Source organism: Calypte anna, chromosome 26 (assembly GCF_003957555.1).
Source record: "Calypte anna isolate BGI_N300 chromosome 26, bCalAnn1_v1.p, whole genome shotgun sequence".
NCBI lineage: Eukaryota > Metazoa > Chordata > Aves > Apodiformes > Trochilidae > Calypte > Calypte anna.
Genome location: NC_044271.1, coordinates 1,313,593 through 1,338,371, shown reverse-complemented (window position 1 = coordinate 1,338,371; position 24,779 = coordinate 1,313,593). Strand labels below are relative to the sequence as shown.

The following is a 24,779-nucleotide window of genomic DNA, read 5'->3' as shown; positions in this document are numbered from 1 at the left end:
CCTGTTAAAGACTGTCCTGAACAGTAATCACGATGACAGCCAGACTGGGTATGTTTGGAAAGCTGTTTGGCAAACAACTCCTGACTCCAAACATGGTGTTTTTCCAGGCTCTGCAGTGTTTACCACTGCAATACCAGCTCTGTCTCTCTTGGTTCTGCCCACCAGCTGCTGGGGGGACCCCAGAAGTGTTCTGTGACTTCAAAAGGGGCTGCTCAGGCTTCTTGCTGTGATCTGCAGGGTTCTGTTTCTTGGAGGTTTCTGTGTGCTTATTTGCTAATGAAAAGTAAACAGGAGAGTGGTGTGAGCAGAGACAAATCATTGTGCTATGCCTGTATTTTATCCACTGCTGGCTGCCTTGGAGATGCAGGCTGTTCTTTTAATATTGTTGAAATTCAAATGATTCATTTGACAGGCAGGTGAGTGGAGCTTCAGCTCCCAGATTCTGTGTCCTGCTCTGCTTGGGAGAGATGCCTGCCCTCTTAGTCATTGCCCTGCTGAGGTGTGTTGCAGATGACCTGGGAGATGTGATGCATTTCACTGCAGATGCATGTCACTGGCATCCAGCATTTCCCTCTTATTAACAGTTCTTATCATTTATTTAAGTAAATAGAGATTCTTCTGGTGAACCTCTGGGCAAAATGGAGTTGTAAACATTAATTATTTACAGAGGCAACTCTGATTATGGCTCTGACTTGACTGTGGGATATCTAAGAGCCACATGCTCAGAAACTTGCAGTTATCCCTAAAGGAAAAAAAAAAAAAAGGTGTTCAGACCAAAGCCCTCCCAAATCTATATGTGCAGAGCACTCTTGAGCTGCTTATCTCTGTCTCACAGTTGGGAACTGAGCCCCAGTGGGGTGAGACAAGTTGCCCATGGCCTGACAGCACCCACAGAGTTCTTTTTGGCAGCCTTTCAGCACTGTCTGAACAAGCTGGGATCAGGTGGTGGCATGTCACAAGGGCAGGTGCATGGTTCTGGGAGCAGGGTTGTCACTGTATTCCTTTCACAGCAGCCTGTGAGAGTCCAAGCTACTGCCCCAGGGGGTTTTATGGAGCCCTCTGAACAAGTAGTAGAATGTGCAGAAAAGGAGAAGAGGTTGAAGTCACCTTGATCATCGGGGGATCTGCCTCCTTCAGATGAGCTGCTGTCACAGCTTATGCTCGTTGCTCGGCTGTTCCAGTAAATAAAAAGCTGAGAACGTTTCTGAGGTTTTGGTGTGGTATTTGTAAGCATTCTGAGGTACTGCAAGCGTTTGAAAGAAACCAAAGGCCCTCTCTCTGGTTGGACTCTGGAGCCGCCAGAATCCAGCGGCCCGAGGGCTGGGGCTGCTGGGTGAGCGAGGAGCCCGGCTCTGCCCGGCTCTGCCCGGCTTCCCCCTCACACACACCGCCCGCCGGGGTCCTCTCCGTGCTGCTGGGGGTACGGGACTGCAAGGGCCCGCGGGCAGCGCGCAGGCCGCCGCGGTGAGGCTGCGGCTGACGGAAAGCCGGCTGGGCAGCGGGCCGGGACCCCGGGAGGGAAACGCTCTGCCTTGGGGCTGCAAAGGCGGCGGGAGAGACCCGCTCCGGTACGGTCCGGTCAGGCCCGGCCCGGTCCGGTCAGGCGGTGCCTCAGGCCCCGGCCCCGCCCCTTCCGTTCGGGGAACCTCACTGCGGCGGCGCTCGGGGTCACGTGGTCCACCTCGGCGCTCGGGCCGCTCGGGGCTCGGCTGGCTCAGTCTGGCGCGAGCAGCCGAGGGGCCCGGAGCGGCGGGAGCGCGGCGGGGGCGCGCGGGCCCGGGCGGCAGCGGCGGCGGCAGCGGCGGGGGGGGCTCTGGGGGCAGGGGGGGGGCCCGGCCGGGCCCTGAGGGCGCGTCGGAGCCTGGCGGCGGCGGAGCGGCCTCGGGGCTGCCCCCGGCGTGCGCGGGCCGAGCGGGCCGGGCCGGCGGCCGCGGCGGGGCTATGATGCGCCCGCTGCGGGGCTCCGCACCCCCGTGTGTCCCCCAGGCAGCTCCGGCCCGCGGCTGAGACCCTCCCACCGGCGGTGAGTGCGGCGGGCGGGCCCGGTGGCGGCGGCGGCGGGGTGCGAGGTTGAGGCGGCGCGGCCCGGCGGGTCGGGGAGGCCCAGCCCAGCCCCCGCTCCGGCGGGACGCGGCGCTGCGGCTGCCCCGGGGCCGGGGTGGGGAGGGCCCGTGTCTGCCCGCGGCCTCTCCCCCACGCCCGGCCGGGTTGGCGACGCGTCCCTGCCCGGCGGCCTCCGGGTGTCCGAGCGCCCGGCGCGGCCTCGGTTGTTGTTGGCCTCGCCCGGTGCGGATTTCCGCGGGCTTTGCGGTGTCGGGGAGCAGGGCGGGGGGAGGGAGAGTGATCCGAATTTTCTCAGCATCTTCCCACTTCCCGTCTGCCTTTCCCTTGCTCCTGTTTTCCGATCTGTTGCTGGGATCCTCGGCGCCGTTCCGGGGCTGGACCCGGAGCAGTCTGCTCCGGTGCTACAGGGGCACAACGGGGTAATTAGAGCTGAGATCCGAGACCCTCGCTCGGCGGGGCCCGCAGGATCACAAAGTGGGGAGGAGGGGGGGCACCGTGCGGTGCTCAGGAAAGTGCTTGACATTGTGTTTGTTGTGCGGGTGGAGGATCTTGTTCTGCTGCTGCTAAGCTGTCCTCATGACTTGTCCTCCCCTTTTCTAGGTATGGCCTCACAGCTGCAGGTGTTCTCCCCTCCGTCAGTATCCTCGAGTGCCTTCTGCAGTGCCAAGAAACTGAAAGTGGAGCCCTCTGTCTGGGATGTTTCAGGACAGAGCAGTAGTGACAAGTATTATACCCACAGCAAAAACCTCCCAGCAGCTCCAGGGCAAGCAAGCTCCTCTCATCAGGTAGCCAATTTCAGCATCCCTACTTACGACCAGAACCTCCTCCTCCCTGCTCCTTCGGTTGAGCACATTGTGGTGACAGCAGCTGACAGCACAGGCAGCAGCGTGACAGCATCTTTCCAGAACAGCCAGACCCTCACACATAGGAACAACGTTTCTTTACTGGAACCCTATCAAAAATGTGGATTAAAAAGGAAAAGTGAAGAGGTTGACAGCAACGGTAGTGTGCAGATAATTGAGGAACATCCACCTCTCATGCTGCAAAACAGGCCTGCAGTGGGTGCTGCGGCCACAACCACCACGGTCACCACTAAAAGCAGCAGTTCCAGTGGTGAAGGTGATTACCAGCTGGTCCAGCATGAGATCCTGTGCTCTATGACCAACAGCTACGAGGTCTTGGAGTTCCTGGGCCGAGGGACATTTGGGCAGGTGGCAAAATGCTGGAAGCGTAGCACGAAGGAGATTGTAGCCATCAAGATCCTGAAGAACCACCCCTCCTATGCTAGGCAGGGCCAGATAGAGGTGAGCATCCTCTCTCGCCTGAGCAGTGAGAATGCTGATGAGTATAACTTTGTTCGCTCCTACGAGTGCTTTCAGCACAAGAATCATACATGCCTTGTGTTTGAGATGCTGGAACAGAACTTGTATGATTTCCTAAAGCAAAATAAGTTCAGCCCGTTACCCCTGAAATACATCCGGCCAATTCTGCAGCAAGTGGCTACTGCCCTGATGAAGCTGAAGAGCCTGGGTCTGATACATGCTGATTTGAAGCCAGAAAACATCATGTTGGTGGATCCTGCACGCCAGCCCTACAGGGTGAAGGTGATAGACTTTGGCTCAGCCAGCCACGTCTCCAAAGCAGTCTGCTCCACTTACCTGCAGTCACGCTACTACAGGTGAGTTCTGACTGAGAGCTTCCACACACTGCCCCAGGAATGGAAACCCAGTCCTGGGGGAATGCTGGGGATTGCTTCTACAAGTACTTGGCTTAATTCTGCCATTAGATCTAGTCCCAGCTGGGGGGGGGAGGAGGAATTGATCAGTCTGTCCCCTGTCCTGACATTTCCTGGAGATTTCTTCTGAAATTTCTATGTAAAATAATATAATTTCTGCTTTTCAAGACTCAGTATGCAGTCCTATACCACCTTCTTACCCCAGGTTAATGAAGTAAGTTGACTTTACCCTGTAGGTAGTTTGTGAGAATATGTGAAGTAGCAAATTAGGGGAGGAATATGCTACTAATAATTCATGTGTTTTGGATTATTTACCCTGATCTGAATCTAGTCCATTAGCCTTGGCCATTTAGAAGGGTGAGAAGTCAAAGGAATGCCAGTTTCTTTTTATCCTGTTTCTTCTGTCTCCATCTTTGTCTGACCCCACGTCACAAGCACATGACTTGCTGTATTGGCTCTTGGTAAGTCATGCTTTCATGAGACCTGTTGCTCTGCTAGCTGATGAGCTAGATCTCAGCTTCTACCCCACTCCTGTCGAAAAATTAAAAATATCAACTGGGCAAAAAGGTTAAAACTCAGAAACTGTGTAACTAAAGCAAGCCATGATTTTGTCTTTCAATTATTCCTCTACCTTGATTCTCTTAACAGGGTGTATTTCAATTTAAGTTGCAGTAGACATCAGTAAATGGTTGTGGAAAAAACTTGTGGCATCAAAGGGAGATGAGGAAGCCTGTGCTTTGTGTCAGGGCTGCTTTCAGTGTAATGTGAGCTCGCTTGACGCAAAACTTAACTAGTATCTAGTCCTTCCAGCTGGGACTAGACTTGAGACACTCCACCCCACCCTGTGTCTCTGCCCTGTTTGATGTCTTTCCCATCCTCCTAGCTCTAGTTTAAAGCCCTGGCTTTTTGTAGGCTTTGCCCTGTTTGTTCCTCATACTCCCTGTATCCTTGTCCCCTTTGTTTTGGGTTTTTTTGGTCCCTCTAGCACCAGCTTTCTGTGCCATTTCTGTCATGTGATATGGACTTTCCTTAATCCATTCCTCATGATCTTCCCTCAGCTTGTGAATCTTTCCAATTCTAAACTATTGACTGTTATTTTTGGTAACATAGTTGTCTTCTCTGTACCGTAGCTCTGTTGAAATGCTTGCTGTCTAAAATGCATTATTAATTTTGTTGTTGAAAGAGATAACAGCCAATGGAGAATCTGCTCTATCTGACTCGCAGCACATGTCAGCCCCACAGTTTGGGGAGGCACATAGTGCTTTCCAGTTTCTGGTATTGCAAAAAACATGTTTTGCTGAGGCAAAAGCAGCATGGGTGATAAGTTTCTTAAAGGGTCTGCTTGGAAGGGAGCAGTTTGCTGCTCCTGCAGCTCAGCACTGAGCTCGGGGCTGATTCTGCCTCCCTGACGCTGCCAGGAGGGACAACAACCTGAGATTAGGTGGGGTGTGAGGTTGTCTGCCTGACTGAAGTTAAGCATGCTGTGTTGTGGAAATCTAATATTTAGTGATATATAATTAGTTTAATGGTGATGATTACTAAAATCCATAATCTAGGAATTTATGGAGATGTTGTAGAAACCAGCTTGTTGTGGCAGAACTGGATTCCATTACCCATAGTCACATTAAATTAGTGTTCAGATGAGTTCTAAGGAGGAATTTTTTTTACAGTGCTGTGTTATATCAAAGTGTAGACCAATTCTTCATTTTTCTGTCAGCTGTTAAAAATGAACTTTGTGACTGTGTTCACTTTTTTGTTTTTTTACCTGTTACTAGCACTTAGTTAACCTCTGTCTACTGTAAACACCCAAACCAGCCAGCCTTGGGTTCTGGAAGGTGAATTTTCTGGCACATACACCCTGAAGGAGAAAGCCTTCCCTTATGAATTATGCTCAGTCCTGCTGGAGGTCATCTTGTCCAACAGCCCTGCTCACTCCCAAGTTCTGATTGTCCTTCTGGTGGTTGGGCAGCTTGTGTTGGTCTTGCTGGAGCTGTTAGGATGGTGCTCTGGTTCTGTCAGGGCTGGTGTGTGGAGGTTGCAGTGGGTTCCCTCCCTTTGCAGGTGTTTTAACCCCTGACAAGAGCAGTTTTAGTGCCATGATGGTTGACTCGGAGTGTGAAGAGAAGCACCCGTGAATAACTCTTTGGCTCTAAGCCAGGCATGGACCAGGAGAAGCCTACCTGGCAGTTGTGCTTTGTTGCAGTGACTGGTTTCTGTCCAGAGATCTGCTACTATGATTGCTGACCTGAAAACCAGAGTACAGGGTTGTCACATCAGGTGTGGAAGGGTATGGGTGCTTTTGTTCTCCCTGGAGAGACTGAACAGTAGAAGGGAGCAGACAGCTTGAATAAACAAGAAGTCCCTGGGAGCCTGATCTCCCTGCAGTTCAGGGAGCAAGGTTTGCTCATGTCCAGTGTCACATGTAAGCACAGCCCTTGTGAGCCTTGCTCGGGTCCCCACCTCCTGATGTGTGCTGCAGGCCAGCATAGAGGTGCCTGGCAAAGGGAAGGTTCTGAGCTGAAGGACTGAGCCATTTGGGCCATAAGGAGGTGGTTCTGAGTGTGGAGGGACCTTGCAGGAGTGTCTGATTCTTACCTCTGCTTGACCTACTTCTGTCCCAGTCTCAGTGGCCTGTGAAGCAGCAGTTTATGCTGCCAAACCCAACTCTCTGCTTGCTCGTCCAGCTCCCGGTGGTGATGGTGTTATTCACTGCATTGCTTGGTGTTACCATCGTTCTTCACAAGGGGGAGGGCTGGAGACCTGCCTGTAAATCTGGTGTGGTTTGAAATGCTAAAAGTCTCAGGTTTTTCCACTGCTGCTGTGAATCCTCTCCCTTCCCAGTGCCTGGGTGTGTTTGCCAGCTTTGGAAGTCAGAGTTTGGCAAGCCTGTATGCAAAGAACATTGTTAACTTCTGATTGAAAGAGCTTAAGATGGCAACATCTCTGTGACCTCTGATAGACCTGCTAAGAAAGTGACCCCTATGTGTTTTCCTGTTTCAACTCATACCTCACCAGTCTGGTGAGAAAGGAGATGAGAGAGATTCTGATTTACCAGCTCTGTCCTGAAATCAAAATGTAACCAGGTGGCTTGTGAGAAGTTTATTTTATTTAGTTCTGAGGAATAAAATGTATTTCGTTCAACTCGCGACCATTGGGTGCTGATAATTATCATATTTGCACAGTAATTTTATATTTTCAGCTATGCAAACCTCTTATGAAGTCAACTACTGCTAGGGATAGACAAACCAGTAGGTAGAAACAGATAAGTCTCAAGTAGAGTGAGACTCAAAATGTCTTGAATTATCTATTGTTCTGATTACTAAAGGAAAATCATGGCTCTGTTTTGGGGGAGCAGGGAGCTCAAACACACTAGAATGTCCTTGTTTTAAAGGTGAACAGTAGAGAAAAGGTACAGCCTCTGCAGCAGACACCTGCCTCAGCTGTCTTTTTTGTTAGGTCTTGTGCTTTCTCAGAGGCACAGCGCCTGGGCAGCTGGGGTGAGTGTGTTTGTTTCTGAGACTGTCTGATGGTAACTGTAGTCACTCGAACCACAAGCTGTATCTTTGTCTCCATGACACAAAGGGGATTAATTAGAGAGTCACTTCTTGCCATGTACAAACAGTGGGAGGTACATTCAGGTCAAGCAGTTGAGGACAGTGAGTGTCAGATCTATTGACACCTTTCCATTATGCAAGCCCAGTGTTTTAGAATTCTGTAGAAAGATCAGAGCTCTTTCTTGTTTTCAAAGCCTTTTTAAACAAGAGAACTATCCACACTGTAACACAAGAAATGGCATGCAAGCCCTGGGGCATGCTACCCAAGTCACGACCAGAAAATAGGTAGCCTGGAGTTCTGGACTTTTCTGTCTTCCTTTGTGCTTGTGTTAGTTATGCATGAAGAAGATCAAAGTTTTTGTGTTTCCTGTGCTTTCCAGAGTAAATTCCCACAGTAGCTCACATGGTTTTTGTGCTGTATGCAAATGTATGACCAGAATTTAACCTGGCAGAATGGCACCTGTTTGTTTCAGAACTGTGTGTAGGTGAAGAGTTGTACTAAAACAACCTTTTGTGTTATGAGTCAGTTCCAGACAGAAATCTCCCTGAAATTCCATCCTGTTGCAGGAGCAAACGCTGCTTGGAGTTTGAGTTTTTTTCATCACCTACTTGTAGAGACTAGGCCAGACAGGTAGATTTTGCATTAGGTGTGGTTCAATGCACAGGAACCTGTAACACAACCTTGCAGAGCAGTCAGTCTCTCACTGTGTTCTTTCCATGATAAAAAGGTTCTACTAGGCCACTGGAGGAAACATCTGCTTTAAAGTGGATCACTTAGTTTCACCCAGATTTAGTGCTTCTGCTTGGAGGAGGGGGGTTATCTAGAGCGATATATAGGAGAGAACTGTGTGCTTTCCATGCTTTCCCAATCCAAGATTTAATTATTTTTTTTTATTTTATTTTCCCAACAGAGCTCCCGAAATCATCCTGGGTTTACCATTCTGTGAAGCTATTGACATGTGGTCACTGGGCTGTGTGATTGCTGAGCTGTTTCTAGGCTGGCCTCTGTATCCAGGAGCATCTGAGTATGACCAGGTGAGAGAGCATGGCAGATGTAGGGATGTTCAAATAAAACCACAATGATCTGTTCCAGATACTCTGAACCCAGTGTATCCTACATCAGATTTCATCTAGTACAAACTGGTGTTGTCCATCATCTTCAGTTCATTTTCCTTCTGTGATGTTCCCATTGCCTGTCTGTCTCTGTTGCTGTACAGAAGAGCAGTGTTCTCTGTCTTTTAACTTGAGCTGAATGTAGTTATCCAATACAGAGAGCCTGTTTTTTCAGTTAACTCCCTAGCTTCCAAACCCAAAAGCTGTTGAAACACCTTCCTGTCAAAACAAAAGCAAGGTGTGTGTAAGGATTTGAAACAGCCTCTGTAATTTTACCATGAGGGCAGTTTTTCCATGTGGAAAGAGGACAAGTCTATCATTCCTGTCCTGTTAATACATACAGCAGCCATCACTGTTAATGCAAAGTGTGAGCCCTAAGCTGCCTCTGAAATACAAGGGCAAGAGTCTGAAAAGGCATCTTGAGCTAATTAATTCTTTCCATGGGTAATTTGCATTATTACCTGGACTAGTCAGCTGCCAATAAAAGGCCAATAAAATGTCTACATGGGAGGGGTTTTGAGGGTTATTTTTGCCCTGTGATTTTTACAGTGGTATCTTGTTGTACAGTCTTCCTTATGTGACAAAAGACATGAAAACTTACTTGTGTGTTACATCTTCCCAGCACTACAAATTTCCAAAGAAAGCACAGTGGTGCCTTAATGAGCAGAATGAGTTAGAAAATAACTGGGTTGTACAGCATGGTGGTTTCCTTGCACACTGAATTTTGTGTAATTCTGAGAACCTTATCTAGCCATGTAGGTGGGTGGGGAGGAGGTGCTTTTTCCATTGCTTAATAGACAGGAATTTGCAGTCCTTTGTGAGGCAGCATGAGGTGTGACTTCATGTGGTTGCTTCTGATATCTGAATTGCCCTTGAAAACTAGGGGCAACTTGGCTTTTGAGTTTTCTAAGACTGCAGCAAGAAGTAAAAGCTCAGGCAGGACTTGTGGGAAGAACTCTCCATGAATTTCTGTTTGTGTGTTGGGATGGGGTTTGCAATTATTTTTTTCAAAACCCTTTGGCTGTAAAACAATAGTTATGTATCACAAAAAGAATAGATCTCTCAGATGAACTGTTGTGTGGATACAGAAAATACTCATCTGCAGACACTTCAGATCCACACTGGTGGAAGTGAAAAATGAGTCAATAAATTCATATGGAACATAAGCTGTAGCACTGAGTTAGGTGCCCTGCAGGGTTCAGCTCTTTTGGCACTGTGGAATAGCAGGAGTTTTGCAAATAAGAAATGAGAGATGCTAAAAGACTCATAACTGGTAATTTGAAGAAAACCTAGTTACCTTAACACTGTGTTTCCAGTCCTTACCAGTGTTTTTTCTGAAGCCTTTAAATTGACTCCTTTGAGGGCAGAGTCATGATAAAGATGATGTCCCATCTCACACCATACACCTCGAGGCAACATTTGGAATATTTTAGAAAGCTTTCTATTGTGTTTTTTCATATCCTGGTATTTTCTTTCAGTCTTCTCTTTTTATTTGTTACCTCTGCACCAGTGCCTTATCAATACTGTCACAATTCTTTGGGTGCACTGTCCAAAACTCTGAGCCTTTTTTTAGTTACATGTAAAGTGTATTAAATGTTTTTGAGGATGTAGGAATCGGACTGTACTAGAGGTTTGGTTTTGCTTTTTTGGTCAGTGGGAGCTTTGCCATGACATTATTCTCAAATTGTATCCCTGGAGCTTATGTAGCCAGTCACAGCAATGTTGCTTGGATACTTAACGCCTTCAATTATATTGTAGGCTTAACATGAGTTCTTTACGTTGGAAGTCTTAATTCTTTTAATTTTCTTTCCTAGATTCGTTATATTTCACAAACTCAAGGCCTTCCAGCAGAGTATCTTCTCAGTGCAGGAACGAAAACAAGCAGGTTTTTTAACAGAGATCCAAATTTGGGATACCCACTGTGGAGACTAAAGGTTTGTCTGTCTTTTTAATTGCCATTTATGATTTGTTAATTGAGGACTTGCTATAAATCCACACCTAGTTTTAGTGTGCTGTGAAAACATTCTGAAGATTAGATTTGAAATGCCATTTGTGTATTTTATTTCAGAAACAGTACAGACCTTCTGGTACTCATCTAACAGTAGCAGCTGTGCATGATAGTACTAGCAAAGAGTGGGTGTTAAAGTAATTGAGATAATGGTTACTTATTATGGCTTGCTCAGTCATGGTGAAGTATGTCATCTTGTTGTCATCTCCTGACAGCACAAAGAGTAAAATAAGGAGCATTTAATGATGGTCTTTGTTAGTTTAGCAGAAATCTATTTATGTATTGGAAGAAGACAGGAAAGAATCAGATGTACCCTTTATTTGCCTTCAAAGCTGAGCAGCAAAAGAAAGAGGATTTTGCTCTTCTTGTTGTTTGTAAAAGAAAGGTGTAAATTTACAGGCTCTTCTCTTCCTGAATCAGAAATCTTTGGTTCTTCTGGCTAATGCACTACCTAAGAAATCCTTAAAATGAAGTCATCCTGTTGTTAATTCAGCTTTGAAATGAATGATCCTTCCAGCTGAGGAAATGAGAACCCATGGCTCTCTTGGTTTGGCCTCCTGCCATGTCATTTGTCTTAAAGCAGGCAACAGATCTGCTGGCTGGACTCTTCATCAGTATGCCATATCTCAGCTTATGTTAATCAATGCTTTCTTTTATAGACCCCAGAAGAACATGAGTTGGAGACAGGAATAAAATCAAAAGAAGCTCGGAAATATATATTCAACTGTTTGGATGATATGGCGCAAGTATGTGGAGGTCTTGTAACACACAGTCTGAAATTTCTATTGCTTTTGGAGTTGTTCTCATCACTTCAGATCTGTGCAGAGAATGCAGAACCTTGCCATTTTGACTTGCTAGCCCCTTAAAGCATATTGCCAGGCCTGGTTGATGTCTGTTGAATAAGTCAACTTAGATGAGAATTCTGAGTGTTAGTTTGACTTCCTTTTATTGATTGAGCAAGGGAAAGTTGGTATGTTAGTGCTGTTGGACCTAAAATTAAGCTGACTAAGAGACATAAATGCTTAACAAGTATTTGTGTGATGTGAAATCACCGAATTAAGTAGCAATTGTGATGATTGTGTGAACTACTCTGATTTTGTTTTCAAGGTGAATATGTCTACAGACTTAGAAGGGACTGACATGTTGGCAGAGAAGGCTGACCGAAGGGAATATATTGATTTGTTGAAGAAAATGTTGACAATTGATGCAGATAAGAGAGTTACTCCACTGAAGACTTTGAACCATCCGTTTGTTACAATGACACATCTACTGGATTTCCCACACAGTAACCAGTAGGCTTCCTTAGATTTCTTGTTTTGTTTCAGGAGGACTTACAGGAAACACAGAGTAGCCCCTCTCTGCTTTTTTTCAGTGGTGTTTTCTGTAGTTTCTGGCTGATCTGAAAATAGCAATGGCATGTATAAGGAATGGAATTTTTGTAAGCTTCTTTTTCATGTTTTATGACATTCTTTGTAGGTTTAAAAAAAAGAAACCTAAACCTAGAGGCATGTGTGTAAACTTGGGGATCTCTTGTGTCTCTGTTGTACTGTTTTTATGTATCCAATCTTTTCCTTCTGTCATTCTGTTTCAGTGTGAAATCATGCTTTCAGAACATGGAGATCTGCAAGAGAAGAGTTAATATGTATGATACAGTGAATCAGATTAAAAGCCCATTCACGACTCATGTTGCTCCCAATACAAGCACAAATCTGACAATGAGCTTTAACAACCAGCTCAGTACAGTACACAATCAGGTATAACATCTTTTAACTTTTTATACTAATCAGACAAATGGAGTAGTCTCATTTTCTGCTTTCAGGCCAAGTCCTTTTCTGCAAAATACTATGCTTAAACTGCTCTCCAGAATTTCTAGTCTTGTTGTGAAATGGAATTTTCAAAAACTCAGACCAAGTCAGTCTCTTTACTTCACTTAACCATATTTCCCTGTCAGTTCAGCAATGGTAAGTAAAGTAAGTGCAGTTCATGTTTTTTTTCTCCTGTGCTGTTTTATGCCTTTTGCCTGAAACCTGCTTTCTGATGCTTGTTTCATAGTCTAACACTTATGGTTCCTGTTGGTTGTTTGCTTGTTTTTTTATACTAAGTAGAGTTATAAATCTAATTTACTCTTTTGTTTTTTTTTTTCCTAGGCCAGTGTATTGGCTTCCAATTCTACTGCTGCTGCTACTCTTTCCCTGGCTAACTCAGATGTCTCACTGCTGAACTACCAGTCTGCTCTGTATCCATCATCTGCAGCACCAGTTGCAGGAGTGGCACAACAGAGTGTTTCCTTGCAACCTGGAACCACCCAGATCTGCACACAGACTGACCCATTCCAGCAAACGTTCATTGTTTGTCCCCCTGCTTTTCAAAGTAAGTGGAAAAACCCTTTGTGTGATACTGTGGCTTCCATTAGGTAGAAATGAGGAGATGTAATTGGCACTAAGTTGAGAAATTGCAGGTGACCACTCTGCATGTCACACAGTGCTCATGCACCAGATGTGAGTGCAGAATCAGGACAGACGTGCAGAAAATTTGGTTCTCTTCCAGGTCATGCTTGAGCAGGTGACAGTATCTTGCCTGCCTAGGTTGCAGTCTTTATCTGGTTGCTGAACCAGTTTTTCACCCCCCTGAAACTGAACACAACAGCATTCCACAGGAAGCAGGGAACAGAGGAGGCAGGCCTGTCTGGAAATAAGAAAGTGTTGTGTTGTGTTTTGTGTGTTAGGAGAGAGTATCTGGTCTTTGAATCTCTGTTCACAAGCACTGATGCAGCTGAGTAGTTTGATAGCAACAAATTGTCACAGACTTGCAAGTGAGTGAAGTCAGCACAGTTGTAACTCCACTAATCCTGAAAGTTCTGTGTTTGTGCTTGAATCTGGATTGTGTTAGTCTGGAGGGTTGTGTATGAAATGGGAACTGATCATGTAAGGTTTGAACTTTGAACTTGGTCTCAAGTGACACATAATTAGATGTCTGTTATCTGTGTTTCTGAAAACAAGACTATGGACTTCACAGAGCAAAGCTTTTGAGGGCTGGTTGTCCATCACTGCCCTTTGGCATACCAGGACTGCAGAAATATTTACTTCAGTGGGTGTTTTATTGGTGTGCTTTTGTCAAAGGGAATAGCTTTTCTCTTCATCTGACCCTGTCTTCTGTTCTTACCTGGTAGCAATTTAATTTTTGAAAGAAACTAGAAAACCCCAAAAGAATAATAAAGGAGCTTAGCAGTGATGTGTTCTTATCCTCCACAGCTGGAATTCAGGCAACTACAAAGCATTCTGGGTTCCCAGTAAGGATGGAGAATGCTGTCCCAATTGTACCACAAGCACCTGCAGCACAGCCACTGCAGATCCAGTCTGGAGTTCTCACACAGGTAAAAAGAAAATCTCCAAAAAACCCCATAGAGTTAAATGCAGTTCCTACTATCCAGGAGAACCTGACTGCCCCTCTGGCATGGGGTGGACATAGGGGGTTCTCAGAAGATCTTGAAAGATTCAATATAGATCACCTGTAAGACAGTGTTTTCTTGGTTTTTCTTTGTTTTTTCTGGAATATTTAAAATCTAAACTATTTTACCTCATGTGCTTCCCTGGTTTTAGGAGTTTGATTTAGTAGTGGTAATAAATAAGTAGTCTTCAGCTGCTAAAAACAGGCTGTATTTTCTCATGTGTGTACACTGCCTTACAGGTAGTGATGTATGGTTTTGCCTACACTTCAAAATTGTGGCAGCAAATTTTAGAAGAAATAATTCTGTGAGAAGCAAGATGGCTGTAAACTGAAGTGGCAACACAGATAGAATACACTTGAAGAAGCTCACCTGAGTTCAAACTGCATTTTTTTAAGAGTGCAAAATTGTATACAGAGGGTCTAGTCTTAATTAGACATTATTAATGTCTTAGTAGTTTCATCACAAATAACTTTGCTCTTTTGTGCTACAAAAGACCTCCTGTGCCTTCCACTGAATCCCTTAGTTTATCATTTTCCATGAGTTCTGTTGGGAGTTGGAAGGTTTGGTGCTGGACACTGTGTCTTGCAGGGCATTAGTGCCGTGTACCTGGCATAATTCTCTCTGGGACCCAGCCAAGTGTCAATAGCTGAGCACTACCTCATTTTTATTTTTTAACTGTGTCATTGGAGAGGTCATTTTTCCCAGTGCCCTATCCCTTGTGTTCCCCTCAGGGACATGTAATTGCTCAGAGAAACATATCCAAGGGTCTGGGTGTTGGTTTCGCTGCATTCATTACAATGCTGGAATCTCCTCAAGCACCACAGAATGCCAGTGAGGTGGAACCTTTTCTGGCCCTATTGCTGAACCCACTTATCCTGCCTCAGTACGTGTGTTTCACTCACTGCCTGATCTACATTTCAGGGAAGCTGTACACCACTAATGGTAGCAACTCTTCATCCTCAAGTAGCCACCATCACGCCGCAGTATGCGGTCCCCTTTACCCTGAACTGCGCAGCCGGCCGGCCAGCGCTAGTAGAACAGACGGCTGCAGTACTGGTAATTGCCTCCCTTGATTGTGTTCACTAACTGAGTTTTTGTTTTAACTTAGACTTGCAGAGGGCATGGAAGCATGTGCCATCTTGTGGCTGTGTTCTTGCTACATCTTAATGTCTTGTTGTTTTCCTCCCCAACATTGCTGAAGCACTGTCTGACTCTGACGTTTAGTGTGGCTCTGTAAAGAATCCAGATCCATTTACTATTACTTTTTACTAGCCTAGTATTATAAAGCTCTTCTAAGCTATACTACAGAAGAGTCGTAATTGTTCTTGTTCTTTGCTTACTATCCTATCTTTGCCTTTTGATTGCTGAATATGAAGGAATCAGTCTTTAGCTTGACTCTGCTACAGGTACCTGGATGGCCAGAATTTGCTCTACTTGTCAAGTTAGCTGCAGACTTTGTTTTCAACATGTGTAAAGCTGCTTTGCATGTAGAAATGTTTCAGGTCATTAAGCACAGGTTAAAATCTCTTAATGATAGCCAATTCTTTAACGTATTGCTTTAGCAGTTGATTTCTCTCGACCTCTGTTGAACACTGACAATAATTTTCTGGCCTTTTGTTACTTTTAGCAAATCACACATAGCTTGCTTCATCCAGGTAAAGATATCATCCTTCACAGATACTTTCAGTTCATATTTATTTCTTGGTTGAAATTAAAGATGAGTTCTAGTATCCAAAATGGCAATAGCTAGCTTTTTGACTATTTGGAACAATTTTTGTAAAGGATGGGGAAAGGGAATAAACACACCTCTAAGAAGTGTATGTTTTCAAAATTATCCTCCTCTGTATTCATTTGGGCACCTGCATCAGAACAGCTTTGCAAGTGCCTTAGAGAAGTCATTGTAAAACTCCAGAATCAGATCAGTGAAGCTTACAAAAACATTGCAGTGCACTAAAGTGATGGTATCCTCACGTGTCTTGCAAAGCACATTCCATTATGTGAACCATGTTGTTTCTTGTGGCTTTAGAGTGGTAGTTTGAGTGTCATTTTCTTCCAAGAGGGAGACCTCTGTTGAAGTGGAATTTGCTCAACTCATACCATTACTGAAGTTAAAACCCATTCATTTGAGTTCTTCTGAACCATGTTACCTGCTCCCTATTTCTGAGGATGGGAGAGTGGGGTTCTCCTGGGCCACAGCTCTGAGCTAACCAGACCTGGGGATGCTCTTTTGCTCCTCTTGAATTTTGATGACTGAAAGGCTGCAGTCGAGGCTCTGAGAATGGCAAGGGGTGACTGTAGCAGAGCTTGGGATACAAATGAGTTGTTAGTGATGTTTTCAAAAGTGTATCTGGGCTTTCAATTCAACAGGCAAATTCTGTTCTCTGTGTGTGCAGTGGACTTGACGTTTGACTGCTCTGTACAGCAGCGCAGATCAGAGCCAGCTGTCCCCAGACTCTGAGCCTGGATTCTGAATGTCTCTGGAGGATTTATTTCTGTTTGGATTCTGGGAGCCTTTGGTGTGAATTTGCTCACCTTTAGTGCTTCTGACACTTCTCCCTTGCTGATTCCCCTGAGTTTGCATTAGCCATTTGCTAAGCTTTGCATATTTTTGTCCTTCCTCTGTCAAAACAGTTCGTCGCTTGGAAGGCCCGATTTCTGCCTCTCATTGGGAATTTATATCTTGCTGTATTAAACTCTCTGCTTTGTCTTGTGCAGGTGTTGGCTTTTGGAAAGACGCATGGTGTGACTTAACATATTTCTTTTTTTTTTTTTTTTTCTTTCTTTCTTTTTTTTTTTCTTTTTAAATATTGTTATTCCGCTTATATTGGCAGAGGTTTTAGCAGCTCTCTGCTTTGAAGGCTTCTTGTTTGGAACCAATATTTGTAATAAGTGGATCTGTTACTTGCAGAAATATTCTATTTAAAACAGCAGGTGTTTATTGTTTTGCAGTTTAAACTGCAAGAAAGAGACATATTTTCAAAATCAAATATTGTACTGCCAAATTTATTTTGGTGGTTTGTTGGTTTGTTTTTTCCAGAAAAAAACAACTTCATTTTGTCAATTTGGACAGTAACCAAAGAAATATTAATGAATTGAAAATAGCTTCACGTATCTCCCTTGTAACTAAACGTTTCTCTCAGCGTGGCTTTTTGTAGTTGAGGTGGAGTGAATTTCCACAGTAAAAACACTGTCTCAGCTCTCAATGTGAGCCCTGTAAGGCAAAAAACCAGAAAGAAACAAATTGGCTCCATATTCTGGAGTCGCTCAGCAGAGCAATGGGTGTAAACGGATGTGCAGAAAGAGGTCTGAACACTCATGCTGCATCTGACAGTTCAATGTCTGGCTGCGTTCTGCAGTACAGTATTAACTCTCTTTTCCCCAGGTGACATCTCTGATACAAAAGGTCAGCAAAGTTGTCAGGGGAAGCTTCTGTCTCTGGTTTGCTTGTTCTCTGACTGTACTGAAGCGTTTTGAGAAAGTGTGATGATGTGCCATTATCTCTGCAAGCTAACAATCTACACGAGTGCATTTATTGCTTGGAGCAAGTCTCCACCTGCAGGAACTGAAATCTAGTGAGCCTGTGTATCTGTTTGTTGTTTTGCAGCAGGCCTGGCCGGGGGGAACCCAGCAGATACTGCTTCCTTCCACCTGGCAGCAGCTCCCTGGGGTTGCTCTGCACAACTCTGTTCAGACAGCAGCCGTGATTCCGGAGGCGATCGGCGGCAGCCAGCAGTTGGCTGACTGGAGGTAGGGACTGCATGGGATCCAGCTCCATGGATGTGCTGAGTTTATCCCTTCCCTTCATAATCATCTGGGGTCTCAGTGCAGCCTGTGGTTCCTGCAGTGGAGTCATGGGGTTTGGGTCTCTCCCTCTTTTTTCTCTCTGCTCCAGGAATGCACATTCCCACAGCAGTCAGTACAGCACTCTGATGCAGCAGCCATCACTGCTGACCAACCACGTCACGTTGGCTGCCGCGCAGCCGCTCAACGTTGGTGTTGCTCATGTTGTCAGGCAGCAGCAAAGCAGCAACGTTCCAGCAAAGAAGAACAAGCAGCCAGCACCGAGCACAGCCAAGTAAGGCTTCTATCCCCAGTCCTAGAAAGACTGGGGGTGTCTGTGGGGGTTGTCTTTATGGTGTGAAAAACTGATCTTCTGATTGCAGAGGCATTGTCTGCATAATGTCTTAATGTGCTACAGTTGCTTTTAAAGTTGTCTTGGAAAAAGTCTTCATGGTGGTGCTGGTTTGTCCCAGCCTTCTGACACGTAGCTGAATACTTCTTTGGTCTTCCTTCAGGCCCAGCTCAACTCTAGAGCCTGCACCCTCCCAGGTTTACTCTCTCATTGGGAGCAGTCCTCTGCGCTCCACCTCCTCCTCCTCCAACGTGCTCATCCCAGTGCAGGAGCAGCACCAACCCATTGTGATCCCAGACACTCCCAGTCCCCCTGTCAGTGTCATCACCATTCGCAGCGACACTGATGAGGAAGAGGACAGCAAATACAAACCTGCCAGGTAGGGAGTTCACTGAGGCAGCCAGCACTGGTTTGTCCTGAGCTCAGCCCCAACACCAGGGAGGGTGGAGAATGCTATGTGTGAAGCCCTGGAGAGTCTAAGCAGCACTGCATCAGACAGAAAAAATTGCACAATGGTTGCTGTGCCATTTAATCTCTCGTTAGTCAGAATTCATCTGACAAGGAGGGAGGGTATGAGATCCCAGAGGGAGATCTCTTAATCTTCTGGAAAAAGCTAGAATGCTTCCCATTTGTTTTTGTTCTTTTTTTCCCCCTGCAGTTTGAGTATGAAGCAGAGGTCCAATGTCATCAGCTACGTTACTGTTAATGACTCCCCCGATTCTGACTCTTCCTTGAGCAGCCCCTATGCCACAGACCCACTTTCCTCTCTCAGGAGTACCAGCGGTGCCCTGGAGCTGCCTAATAGAGGAGCAGCTGACAGCTCCAGCTCTCGGACTATCATTGTGCCACCACTGAAAACACATCTCAATGACTGCATTGTAGCTACCCAGGCTTCAGGTGGGTATGACCCTGTCAGTTACCATGCCCTGTGTCCCTGTCACTTACCATGCCCTGTAGTTTTTGCTACTGCTTGGTTTTGGACTATCTGTCTTGGGTCTTCAGCACCTTCAGATTGTACAGCTTGGTCTGTTTTCAGTTTCATTGGTAGAACTAGACTTTCATACATGTCTGACTGAATTTAGAAAGGTTTGTAAAAATCCCCCACTATTTCTTGTACAATCAGATTTTAAATTGTAATTGAAGAAAAGGCTCAGTTATGGACATAGTCCCTGTGCATTCTTTGGTTACCTAAGCTGGCTGTCATAGTGCATGGCATGTGAGAGAGAGGAGTGGACTAAGCTTCTGAAATCTTTCAGGCATCCTGAGCAGCACCAGTAAGACCAAGCCAGTTGCCTCTGTGAGTGGGCAGTCATCAGGATGCTGTATAACACCCACCGGGTACCGCTCGCATCGCGTGGTAACGAATGGTGTCCAGCCTCTCAATCTCAGCCAGGTAAGCATTGTGTGACTCCTGCTAGCCTCTGAACAAGGTGCTTTAGAATGCTTTAGAACCACTGTGCTGTATGGCAGGGAGAATAACCTGGTTGCAAGAGGATCAGCAGCTGCTACCTCATTAATTCTTTGAAGCTGATTCTGTCCTGTGGCTGTGCAGAGTAGGGTAAACTCTGTGGGGAATGTGGGTGAAGTTTCTCAAGGCAAAGAATTTGTTCCTGTTCTGAGGGCAGGAGAAAGAAGCATGGTTGTATCCATATTCTTTCTTTGGATTCTGTTACACTTGTCTTCCACTGAGTCCTTCTTGCCACTCAGGTGAGAGAGTGACACCAGTATCCAGCTGTTGAATTAGAGTAGCATTGATGGCACTGAACTGTATTAGGAGATTCTTTTGTTCTTTACCTTCCTTCTCTAGATCTCACCAAGGCCTGACCGGGAGATTAAGGCTCGACCTTGTTTCTCAAACAAAGAGTTAGCACCTGACTTCCCTTGAAACTTTCAGAGATTGGTTTCATTTTAGTTTATGTCATTCCTTCTGGTATTTGGGTCAAGCTGCCTTTCATGCTTACCTGCTGTCCACTGCACTTTTCCCTGAGATAGCCATTAACCATATTTCCTTCTTCTCCCTGCAGAACCAGCAAACAACAGCACTGGCCTCACAGGAGAGAAATGGAAATGCTGTCCCACGTAGGCAGCAGGCTTACGTGGCACCCCTCACATCAACTATTTCTCAGGCTCCCTACACTTTTCAGCACAGCAGCCCTGTACATCCCCACCTGGCAGCAGCAACAGCAAATGCCCACCTCTCCAGCCAGCCACACATGTACACATACGCTCCCACCACCGCTGCCACGCTGAGCTCCACCACCTCCATCGCCCACCTCTTCTCCCCTCAGGGCTCCTCCCGACACACCACCTACGCTGCCCACCCCAGCACACTTGTCCACCAGGTCCCTGTGAGTGTTGGTCCAAGTCTGCTGACGTCTGCCAGTGTTCCACCTGCCCAGTACCAACACCAGTTTGCTCCCCAGTCCTATATTGGTGCTTCCAGAGGATCTGCTATTTACACTGGATATCCGCTGAGCCCTACAAAGATCAACCAGTACTCCTACTTGTAGCTCCTAGTAAAGCACTGTCCTGAAATAGGCCTGAGGGATTGGAGAAGGATTTCAGGTGAATCTTTACCTGGTAATGACTTACCTGGTTTTTCTTTCTCCCTGTTCTGGTTGTATGTTGTTCAAAAATGTCTCTGGTGAGTTCAGTCACTAACTGAGCAGCATGCTTTGTTACCAGTATGTTAGGGTCACTAATTAAGTTTTTAAAATTTTACTTACTTTTTATAGAGGCTTTTAAAAAGTTCATGGTCACATTTATTTAAAATTGTTCTGTTGTGCTAATCAAATGGGGAAAGAAAATCAGTGTCTTGGAAGATAGATCTGTATGACCTTTTTTAACTTGTGTAACTTAAACAAAAAGACTAGCAGATGATATTTTAGCAGCTTGCACAAATCCATGTTGCCACTAAAAATGTAATGCATGTTTATCTCATTATGTTGCTGGGGCAGTTTTAAAATCAAGTTTAATATTTTAGTATTTGTTCTCTAATTCACTTTGTCTCTAACAAATCGCTGGTTCTGCAAAAGCCATTATATCTCCATATATGTTACTGTCAAAGTTTGTTTATTTCTCTCCTTTGTTTAAGGAATGGTAGAGGCAGCTGCATCACAGTAGCAACATTAGATATACTCAGTAGTCACTGTAAACCCTGAAATCTTTTTTCTTTTTTTTGTTTTTATTTCTGTGCTCCATAACACAGCTGAATTTTTATTGTATTCATTGCAGAATTCTTTTAGGCTTTTCAGAATTTTCAAGTTCTTACTGTGTAACAGAACTCAGCAGCTTTGCCAGGATGCTGTAGTCTTCAGCTGAGAATGAACAGTGCATCATTGCTCTAAAATCTGGTTTCTGCAGCTTATTAGATGCTGGCCCTATCATGGAGCTGGATTCCTTCACAGAAGCACAGGGCTTTTCTTTGTTCTGTTTTTCTTAATATTTTTCCTCACATGATTCATTTTAGGAGGGAGTTGAATTTGAAATACAACGAAGCATCACTGTATTGATGTGTACAGATTTTTATACTCCTGTGAGCGTATCCTCCTGGATATGTCAGCAGCTACTTTAAAGCGCTTTTAACAAGACTTGTACACAGTACATGCATGTAGGAATTGGGGAAAAAAAGGAAAAAAAAAAAAAAGGAAAAAAAGGAAAAAACAAAAAGAAAAAAAAGGAAAAAAAAATCCAGATTTTAAAGTTTATTACTGAATTTAAAACTATTTTAGAAGTTTTGTATTGGTGGTGTTTTAATATTTTACATAAAATGAAATATGTACATATTGATTAGAAAAATATAACAAGCAAAACTTCCTGCTAACCCCAAACGTTCTGTCTTTGTAATCAAAATGTGTAGTGATTATACTTGAACTCTGTACTTAGTGTTTGTCTAATTCTTAAACGTTCCTGGGGATGGAGTTGATGTATCCTTTGTATTTAAACCAAAATGAATTGATTCATGTTGGAATGTATGTGATATAATGCAATGGTTAGAGCTCATCACTGTAGCACTGAGAGGAGTAGAGCTTCATGAGAGGAAAGGATACCTTCTGATTTGTTTTGCACAGGTATGTGTGATGAAGAGTTGTTTGGTGTGTCCCCTTATTGTAGTGCCTTAAATGATGATGTAGTGTGACTAGAGTTTACAGTGAGCTTGCCTTATGAGGGACCAGCAAGCCCCCATTGAATTGAAGCAATTCACTAAGCTTACCACAGCAAGAACAACAGTATGTTGCATAGGTGCATTGTTCTCAGTTTTAATGCTATCATAAAAAGCTACATTTTTGTTTGGCGTGAAGCAAAGTTCCCTTAAAGCTTTTCCTTGAAATGGCACATGTACTGTTAGGTGTCTGTCAGTGCATTTCGAATAAGGTAGTGCTGGGAATGCATTGGAATGTTTAGTCTAATATTGCAGAAGTGATTAAATATGTGCAATCACTTTTTATTAGATTAGTATGGTGTTACCTTCCCCCACGTTAATAGCAGACATTTCTTGTAAAATATTACTAGCTTGGTGAGAGATTATTTATACCAAAGAGAGCCTGCTGTAAAGCACATAATACCATTAAAAAGTTTTATAATGCTACTGCTAATGTGGAGTTGTTAGGAAGGTTTATCAGCTGTAGCCCTGGTTAGTGTTTCAGAGGAAATACCCATTTTGGATCACCAGTGCAGTTTTTAAACTGCACTTGGTTGTCTTGGATCCTTTGTAATAGGAATTTTTTCTCATTCTCAGTATACAGATTAATTATCTTGTCCAAATGGATAATTATAAACTGGTTTGAGTGGTCGTATTACTGCAGCAATAAGAGGTTTTGGTAACCTTGAATCCCAGTTTGTGTTCCGTCCCAGTGGAAAAGTGGCCAGTTTTCTGACCAGTATGTGACAAGAAGTGCAAAAGTCATTTCTGAAATTCCACATTAATGATGGAAGAAAGTCTGGACTGATGTGAAATTGGTGATCTGATTATCTTTTTTGAAAGAGGGATCAAGGACTTTGGAACTGGACAGTAGCATTAGCTGTGGTGTTGTTCAGTGTACTTTTAGTCAGAGCACTTCTGTAAGTGTGCAGGTAACCAACCCCCCTTGCTGTCCCACATCATGGGTGTCAACAATGCTGTTTGTTGCTCTAGGCACTTTCTTTTTTTTCCATATTACATTGCTTGTGTTTAGTGCTTGCCTTGACATACCTCTTGGGTACAGAGTTGTGCCTTTCCATCGAAAGGCAAAACATGCTCCAATTCCTGTGTCTGAGGAAAACATGATGTCCTGTCTCACAAATAGTAAAGAGTTTTCCATTAAGCTCTAATAGGAAAAGAAGACCTCTAGCAAAATCTGCTAATAATTTTGAGAACTTTCCCACTTTCCCCCTCAAATCTGATTAAGTCTTCATGTTATTAAACCAAATCAAAAGTATTCACAGAGCAGAGTCATCTCTTCCACTGTCCCAAGTTTCCAAAAGTATTGAAACAAGGAGGACAAGATAGAAATGACCTAGGTAAAATAAAACATAATCCGTTGAAAACATGTTGTTGATTACCTTGAAATTCCTCTGCCATACTTGGCATAAACCCAGCAAACAAAACCCCCACCCCAGCAGAGCCAGACTTGTCTTGGCACTGGTGAATCCCAGCCTGGCTCTGGGATGTGCTGCCTGATCTAAGTGTGTCGTAGTCTGCTCTAAGGACATCCCTGCTTCCCTTGTGTATTGAGCCTTAAAATTAAGGTAATTGATTCTCCTCATTGTCAGAGCCACTACATATGATTTGTAAGAAAAAAAATGGTCTCTGGTTAGAAATTGGAATCATCTTTAATTTTTCAAGCTAGTTTGGGATTCACCTTTTGAATATTTAGTAACTGGTCCCATCTAGATTGGTCTCTTGTGATTCCTGAACTGGTAAGTCAGTTGTTCTCTTACCTGGTATTTGCAGCTGTGATAGATGCAGCGGAGGCAACTCCTGAAGCTTTCCTGAGGCTTTCCTGCTTAGCACCTAGCTGATGGGATGCAGTAATTTACCTCTGACTTGCAATTTCTTTTAGTACATGAAACTAAATTGCTTCTAAATGACAGGATTGGCACAGCCCTGCTTTCTTTTTTATTTAAACTTCTCGATGGTGCCGCATGTCCACATGGTTGTTTGTTGCTAAACTTTATATAATGTGTGATTTCAGATTCAGCTTGAAATATATCTATCTCACTACATGTAGCAGTACATTATATGTAATGTTAGTATTTCTGCTTGAATTCTTGATATTGCAATGGAATTCCTACTTTATTAAATGTATTTGATATGCTAGTTACTGTGTAAAATTTAACTTTCTTTTATGGTTGTGCTCTTCCTTTTTACAAGCCGCTAGATACAGGTAGTTTCTGACAATTACTGATCTATGTTTGTATTGCTGATGTACTTAGGGGGTATGTAAAAATCATTTTAACAAAAGAAATAGATATTTAAAAATTTAATACTAACTATATGGGAAAAGGGTCCATTGTGAAAACATAGTTTATCTTTGGATTCAATGTTTGTCTTTGGTTTTACAAAGTAGCTTGTATTTCAAGTATTTTCTACATAATATGGTAAAAATGTAGAACAATTGCAATGCATCAATAAAAAGGGTTAATTTTCTGTACTCTATCCTTGGGTCACTCCATCTTTTAAAGGGAGAGGAGAGGGGTTGGTTTGGGCATAGCCGGGGGAAAGGCGAGCACTGGCGGTTCATCAC

At 44.3% G+C, this 24,779-nt stretch overlaps 1 protein-coding gene across 3 annotated transcripts; it reads left to right on the top strand.

Moving 5' to 3' along the window:
* Window positions 1-1,753: 1,753 nt before the first annotated feature.
* HIPK1 (homeodomain interacting protein kinase 1) lies at window positions 1,754-24,691 on the top strand. 3 transcript variants are annotated; one of them, XM_030465342.1, is made up of 16 exons: window positions 1,754-2,023; window positions 2,665-3,742; window positions 8,265-8,388; window positions 10,281-10,400; window positions 11,134-11,220; window positions 11,582-11,766; window positions 12,066-12,228; window positions 12,622-12,844; window positions 13,726-13,847; window positions 14,844-14,978; window positions 17,530-17,669; window positions 17,815-17,997; window positions 18,218-18,433; window positions 18,713-18,951; window positions 19,311-19,447; window positions 20,079-24,691. In XM_030465342.1, the coding sequence occupies exons 2-16, from the start codon at window positions 2,667-2,669 to the stop codon at window positions 20,562-20,564; spliced, it is 3,636 nt and encodes a 1,211-aa protein (XP_030321202.1). In that variant the 5' UTR covers window positions 1,754-2,023; window positions 2,665-2,666; the 3' UTR covers window positions 20,565-24,691. The 3 variants fall into 3 exon arrangements, with proteins under 3 accessions (XP_030321202.1, XP_030321201.1, XP_030321203.1); XM_030465341.1 differs by having other exon boundaries at window positions 17,527-17,669; XM_030465343.1 differs by lacking the exon at window positions 14,844-14,978 and having other exon boundaries at window positions 17,527-17,669.
* Window positions 24,692-24,779: the final 88 nt, after the last annotated feature.

Coding starts and splice junctions, on each gene's coding strand:
- HIPK1 (XM_030465341.1), top strand. CDS start 2,667: ATGGCCTCACAGCTGCAGGTGTTCTCCCCTCCGTCAGTATCCTCGAGT. Junction 12,845..13,725: donor TTGTCCCCCTGCTTTTCAAA/GTAAGTGGAAAA, acceptor TATCCTCCACAG/CTGGAATTCAGGCAACTACA. Junction 13,848..14,843: donor AGTCTGGAGTTCTCACACAG/GTAAAAAGAAAA, acceptor TCTACATTTCAG/GGAAGCTGTACACCACTAAT.